The following is a 7421-nucleotide window of genomic DNA, read 5'->3' on the forward strand; positions in this document are numbered from 1 at the left end:
GTTGATGGGGTGGGGAGGGAATGGGAATTTTGCTGTATCCTTCCCCTGCCATGCCCATCAAGCCACACCATGCCTACCAAGCCACGCCCACGGAACCGGTAGTAAAATTTTTTGAATCCTACCACTGGTGAGAACCTACAATCATAATCAAAATAGGAGTGAGACCTTCAAGCAATGCTTTTTGTTCCCTCCCTTCATTAAATCTCAGTGTAATTAAGAGATTTATGTAAACTACCTACTGGATGTGCTCTATACATTGACTCAATATCCCCACTTAACTCTAAGATCTGGGCATTTACAGCCCCTGGAGCACATCCAGCCCTTTGTCTGTCCTTCTCCAGCCTGCATTAGGTCAATTGGAATTTAGAAATCAAATATAAATTTGTTGCAGCTAATCAAAACTATATAATCCATCCCTTTTTATAAAGTGTTAAAATTAATATTGAGCAGAATTAAGTTCAGCCTATTGGTTCATCCCTCCATAACAGTTCCAGTTTCTCATGTGGCCCCTTTGGAAAATTACCCCTGCTCTAAGGGGTTCAGTGTTGAAAAGATAAACAATGCAAGATAAAGGGTCTCTTGTGACTTATTCTTCAAGCTCAGAAATAGGACATTTATAATCACTATTGATTTTCAGATTGTTCCTTTCTTTTGTCCATCAGTTCCCACAGATCGTTTGTGTGCCTGGAACAACCACTCCAGAATCCAAGGAATTTGTGAAGCAACTAAGCAAGCAACCTGTTTTGGTGAGTATACCTGGTGCCGGAAAGTCTCCTTTGAAAAAGCCGATGGATTTGGGGGATCTGGATAAATGGTGACCTCATGGGCTGCCCTCATAGTCACAGGAAATCTGTACACAGTCTCAACATTCCTACAACCAGATTTGACAATGTTCTTCTGTCTCTTCCAGGATTGCTGTATAGCCACCTGTAAAACATTCACTTGCAATGTTCCATCCGTGGAGATCCGTCAACCAATTGAGTTCAATATCAGTGGGAGCATTGGCTTCAAGTGGCTTTCACAGGTATGGAGGCATCCGCTGGGGCTTTATTGGGTTAGAAAGCAGGACAAGAAAATGCCTTTTGTGGTATAATAATACGCCATCACACATATAGAAAAGCAACTACATTTTAGGGCATGTTTGCATTAAGGGCATTTTCACATATGCATTGACTTCACCACTATATGTATTCCTTAATTTTGCATACAAAGTTGACCTCGATCTGGCCCATGATAGAGAAACACAGGTGTTCCTTGGTTCTCATTTTCATGTGGACTTCATCTTTCCATTGAGTTGTCCAGTGCTGCCTCTATTGAGCCCGTGGTACAAAAATGCAGATGGATTTTAGGTCTCACCTATATTTTTCCTTTGTTATGTTGACTATTTGTGGGGAGGCAACAAAAGATAAAAACAACTGGCCAATACATGGAAGTGGTGAAGCCTACCATCAAAGCAATAAGGAAGGATGAAGTGAAGATACCACAATACCTTCAGTTTCAAGTGGAGAAGCAGTCTTGGGAAGCAGGGAATTAGGACAAAGCCAGTGGGAAATTGTCTACTTCTCAACTCCAGAAGAAATCCTGCAAAAGTGTCTTTCCTGTGGAGGAAGTGCTGAGCCAAACGTTCTTCATCTTAGATTGTGGAGACCAAGAGAAGTGCCAAAACAACATAGGGACATAGGAACACAATGCTGATTTCAGGCCAAAAGCCCCTGAATATGGAATGGTTCTGTAATATATAATGGTGAAAACTGTCCCACAGAATTATGATGACCTTCAACAAATGATAATTCATAAGATTCTTTCATGTATATTTTGCTGCTAGATGGAATTTGGCTCATGAAGATAAGCCAATGGCCACTGGCATGTCTGTCTCCATAAATAACCTTTCCATTAACACCAATATAGATAGTCCTCGACTTACAACAGTTCATTTAGTGACTGTTCAAAGTTACAACAGCACTGAAAAAAGTGGGTGATGGCCATTTTTAATAGCTATCACTGTTGCAGCATCCCCATGATCATGTGGTCCAAATTCAGACACTTGGCAACTGACTCTTATTTATGACAGGGGCAGTGTCCCAGGGTCATGTGATTCCCTTTTGCAACAGTCTGACCAGCAACGTCAATGGGGAAGCCAGATTCACTTAACAGCCATGTTGCAGTGATTCACTTAACGAGTGTGGCAAGAAAGGTTGCAAAATGGGGCAAAAGTCGCTTAACAAATGTCTTGCTTAGCAACAGAAATTTTGGGCTCAGTGGTGGTTGTACATCAAGGACTACGTGCAGGGGTGGGCTGCTGGGGGTTTGCAGGAGTTCGGGAGAACCTCTAGCTAAGTTTTTGTGCAGTTCCCAAATCCCACTCCTGGCTGGCCCCGCCCACCCTGCCCCTCCCCTCCCAGGAGTCCCCACGCCGCCCATTTTGGATGCATGAAAGTGCAGGGTGCGTGTGGAGGCTTGGGGCGGGTAAAAAATGGGCCTACTAGAAGTTCGGGAAGGCCGGAAACAGGCCTGTTTCCGGCCTCCAGAGGGCCTCTGGAGCCTGGGGAGGCCGTTTTTGCCCTCCTGGAGGCTTGAGGAAGGCCTCCAGAGCCTGGGGAGGGTAAAAGTCGTGTGTGTGTCCCCCCCCCCCCCCACCGTGGTGCAGGAGGCTGACTAGCCACACCTACCATGGCCATGCCCACCCAGCAACCGGACAGAAAAGCCCTTGGTAAAATTTTTGAAGCCCACCCCTGACTGTTACATTTCCTTCTCTGGTGCAACCTTTCAAGCAACCAACTTCCCCACCTCTGAGGTTGTCCATGTCTTCTTTCAGACCCAGCAGAAGAAGGTGACTTTAGTGAGCTCCGCCCAAATTTCCTATGATGAGAGCAAATACAAGCAGAAAGAAGGATTTGTGCAGGACCAGGTAATGATTCCTCTCCTCCAAGGTATAACTAAAGATTGTAATCAGAACTTCTGGTTACACTGGAAGATAAGCACGATGGTGGGTACAGAGAGAGGAAGCTGTGACCAAAGGATTCTGGCTTCCCTTGTATGCTCCATTCCTTCCCCTCCTCTAGGTGAAGACGACAGTGGCATTCCTGGAGCCCTACAACTACCTTCCCATCATTATTGGCAGCACTGTGGGTGGTCTGGTACTCCTTGTTCTGATTGTTGCGGCTCTGTACAAGGTAAGCCTTGAGAAGGAAAATGGCCTGCAATGAACATTTCAGTGGTCAGCTTACATCCTAGTTATGTATCAGCCTTCTCAGGCAGGTGAGACAGGAAACATGAGCAGATGAAATAATTCTACTTTATTGTAAGGCTATGCTAGCAGAAGATTGAAAGTTTGGGTACAAATCTCCCACTGTCTTTTTTACAGCCTGAGAAAATAGGGAGTACTGAGCTCTTCCTTTATCCATTATACAACTACAGGCCATATCATCTCTTATCCAACTGTTGCATAGGCAGCATCTTAACTTTTCTCCCCATCTCCTAAAGGTCATTCCCACGTACCTTTGTATTATCAAGGCACAACATATCAAGTTATTGCTTTTCCCAACCGAAAGTGTTTCTGCTAAAACCAAGGAGGAGAGGTGTCTGAAACAGAGGAGAAAAATCTACTAATTAAATGAAGGGTGTCCATTATTGTCCATCCTTCAGTCTTACAATAAACCAATGGTCTATGGAGGTTCTCAATCATCTAAGTCCATGATGGCGAACCTACAGAGCCATATCTGTGGGCATGCAAATGTTGCCCTAGCTCAGCTCTAGTGCACACTGGCCAGCTAATTTCCGGGCCTTCTGGAAGTCGGGAAACGGGCTGTTTCCAGCCTCTGGAGGGCCTCTGTGGGGGTGAGGAAGGCCGTTTTTGCCCTCCCCAGGCTCCTAGAAAGCCTTTGGAGCCTGGGGAGAGCAAAAAATGGGCCTTCCGGTCCCACTGGAAGTTGGGAAATGGGTCGTTTCCAGCCTCCGGAGGGCCTCCGGCAGGTGGGGAAGGCTGTTTTTGTCCTCCTCAGGATCCTAGAAAGCCTCTGGAGCCTGGGGAGGACGAAAAATGAGTCTATCGGGCCCACCCTGCTGTTGCGTGCCAAAAGAAGGAGGGAGTGCAGGGGGGTCACGCGCACATAGCATGGGAGAGGGTGGGGCACATTGAATTATGGATGTGGGCACGCATGTGCGCAACCCCCCCATGCTCCCCTCATTTTTGGCATGTGACGGCAAAAAGGTTGGCCGTCACTGATTTAAATTATAGTTGAATCAAAGGTGCTTTTCCAAAAGGCAAGTGAACTTCCTTGATTTTTTTTTTCCTTGAAAACAGTTTACTTCTCCTCCAAGACGTTTCTTCAGTTCTGACTGAATGGTGGTGGGGAATGGAAGGATTTATTTATTTTATGGTGTCAGAAGAACACCAACACTGACATCCCCTAAACTCCATTGAAGATGTTACCTAGACTGTTAACAAAACATTTGGAAACCAACCTACAAGGCCAGAGAAGAAATAATGGATGGAAATGAACCTTCTCCTCAATCCTTCCATTTCACACCGTTCTATCAGAACTGAAGAAGCTTCTTGAATGAGAAACAAAAGTTGGCAGGAATAGCCAACACCCTAGAACCGTGATGGCAAACCTATGGCACGTGTGCCACAGGTGGCACGCAGAGCCATATTAGTGGGCACGCCAGCTCAGCTCTGGGGTGCATGCGTGTGCCAGCCAGCTGATTTTCGGGCCTTCTGGGCCCACCAGAAGTAGCGAAACAGGCTGTTTCCTGCCTCTGGAGGGCCTGGGGGCGGGGTGGGGAAAGCCCGTTTTTCTTTCTTACCTGGCTCCAGATCCTCTCTGTGTATCTGGGAAGGGCGAAAACAGCCTTTCCCACTCCCTTGGAGGCCCTACGGAGGCTGAAAGGGCCCATTTCCCGACTCCCGGTGGGACAGGAAGTGACTTTTTTCCTATCCCCAGCCTCCAGAGACTCCTAGAGACTCCTAGAGAGGCTCCTAGAGACCCCTAGAGAGGTTCTGGAGGCTGGGGACAGCAAAAAATGTCACTTCCTGTCCCACCGAGAGTTGGGAAATGGGCCCTTTCAGCCTCCGTAGGGCCTCCAAGGGAGTGGGAAAGGCTGTTTTCGCCCTTCCCAGATACACAGAGAGGATCTGGAACCAGGTAAGAAAGAAAAACGGACCTACCAGGCCATCATGTGCCAGGAGTGGGGGGAAGGGGGGAGGGGGTTGCACACGCATGCGCGTGGGCATGTGCGTGCGCGACCCTCCCCCGCCCCCCTCTCCTGGCACGCAATGGCAAAAAGGTTAGCCATCACTGCCCTAGAAGATAGGCTCAAGATCTAGATGGATCTTGACAGACTTGAACACTGAACCCTACCTAACAAAACGAAATTCAATGTAGAGAAAAGTAAAATCTTAAACAAAACCAAAAGTACACATATAGACTGGGGGAAATCAGGCTTAATAGCAGTAACTGTGAGAGGGATCTTAGTGGACAACCAACTAAATATGAGCCAACAGTGTGTGGCAGCAGCCAAAAACGCCAATGCAATCCTAAATTGCATTAACAAAGGGATACAATCAAGATCAAGTGAGGTACTAACAGCACTCTATAAAGCCTTAGTAAGACCACACCTAGAACACTGCATCCAGTTTTGGTCACCACATTATAAAAAAGATGTTGAGACTCTAGAAAGGGTGCAGAGAAGAGCAACCAGGATGATTAAGAGACTGGAGGCTAAAACATACAATGAACTGTTGCAGGAACTGGGCATGGCTAGTCTAGGGAAGAGAAGGACCAGGGGAGACAGGATAGCAGTGTTCCAATACTTGAGGGGCTGCCACAGAGGAAGGGGTTTTCCAAAGCATCTGAAGGCCAGACAAGAAATAATGGATGGAAACTAACCAAGGAGAGATTCAACCTAGAAATAAGGAGAAATTTTCCGATAGTGAGAACAATCAACCAATGGAACAGAAGTTGCCTTTGAAAGTTGTGGGAGCTTCATCACTAGAAGCTTTCAAGAAGAGGCTGGACTGCCATCTGTCAAAAATGGTGTAGGGTCTCCTACTTGGGCAGAGGTTTGGACTAGATGATTTACAAGGGCCCTTCCAACTCTGTTAATCTGTAAAAACATTTTCAAGGAAAAAAACCAAAGAAGTCCAGTTTCCATTTAGAAAAGCACCTTTGGGAATGAACCAACTGGTTTGTGGACTCCCCTAGACTGGAGACCTTTTCAGACTGGGTATCTATCTAATTTGCAGCCATTATCTCTCAATGCTCAACTGAATTTTCTTTTCTTTTTTTCCTTCTAGCTTGGATTCTTCAAAAGACAGTACAAACAGATGATGGATGAGGCAGATAATGAAGTGGCTGGAAGTCCACCAGAAACCAGCACCCCTTCTGATGCTACCAAAGGATAAATGTCTCTGGAGAATCTCAATCATCCAGTTCATGGTTGTCCCAAAGGTGCTTTTTCAAAACGCAACTGGGCTTTCTTTGTTTTTGTGCTAAGACGTTTTGCTTCTCATCCAAGAAGCTTCTTCAGTTCCGAATTAATCAGAAATTTGAAATAGAACAGAACAGAATAGAATAGAAATCAGAGGGGAGGGGAGGAGAAGAAGAGAGGAGAGGAGAGGAGAGGAGAGGAGAGGAGAGGAGAGGAGAGAAGAGAAGAGAAGAGAAGAGAAGAGAAGAGAAGAGAAGAGAAGAGAAGAGAAGAGAAGAGAAGAGAAGAGAAGAGTCATTAAGTGTTCAACAGAGTGAGAGCACAGGGTGGGGTGGGGGAACTATATTGGATGAGAAGCTAAAAGTCTTCAAGCAAAAACAAAGGAAGGCCAGTTGCCTTTTGAAAAAGCATCTTTGAGGCTATCAAAGGATAATCAACGGCACCGAAAAAAGTGACATGACCATTTTTCACACTCACGACCATTGCAGTATCCCCCATATTTACAGGATCAAAATCCACATACTTGGCAACTCATATTTATGATGGTTGCAATACCCCAGGGTCATGTGATCACTTTTTCCGACCTTCTGACATGCAAAATCAATAGAGAAGCCAGATTCACTTAACAACTGTGTTACTAACTTAACAACTGCAGTGATTCACTTAACAACTGTGGTCAGAAAGGTCATAAAATGGGGCAAAATTCATATAAGAACTGTCTCACTTAGCAACAGAGATTTTGGGCGTCATTGTGGTCGTAAGTCGAAGACTACCCGTACATAAGGAGCATGTCGATGAAGATATTCAGTAATTCCAAGTAGAGTTATTTGGAAATTGAGTCAGGGCAATTGGAGTTGTTTTCTTGTTGGTTCAAAATGTTTGCTGTTGTTCTTCAGTCTCAGAAAATCGGTTAGGGCAACTCTATCTATGTTTTAAGGTAAAGGATTTAGGAGCTGGGACATTTACTTGCCAACAACTCTGTGCCTATACAC

General features: G+C 45.6%; 1 protein-coding gene across 2 annotated transcripts in view; it reads left to right on the top strand.

Moving 5' to 3' along the window:
* The window catches only part of LOC117666817 (integrin alpha-X-like), a 52883-nt gene extending 46256 nt beyond the window's left edge, over positions 1–6627 (top strand). For both annotated transcript variants that reach the window (XM_034419798.3, XM_087891787.1), the window contains 5 exons: positions 663–746; positions 911–1024; positions 2816–2908; positions 3063–3173; positions 6296–6627. In XM_034419798.3, coding sequence (XP_034275689.2) covers positions 663–746; positions 911–1024; positions 2816–2908; positions 3063–3173; positions 6296–6403 — 510 coding nt within the window. In that variant the 3' untranslated portion in view covers positions 6404–6627. The remainder of the gene's footprint in view (positions 1–662; positions 747–910; positions 1025–2815; positions 2909–3062; positions 3174–6295) is intronic.
* Positions 6628–7421: the final 794 nt, after the last annotated feature.

Source organism: Pantherophis guttatus, chromosome 4 (genome assembly GCF_059756535.1).
Source record: "Pantherophis guttatus breed Tessera chromosome 4, ASM5975653v1, whole genome shotgun sequence".
NCBI lineage: Eukaryota > Metazoa > Chordata > Lepidosauria > Squamata > Colubridae > Pantherophis > Pantherophis guttatus.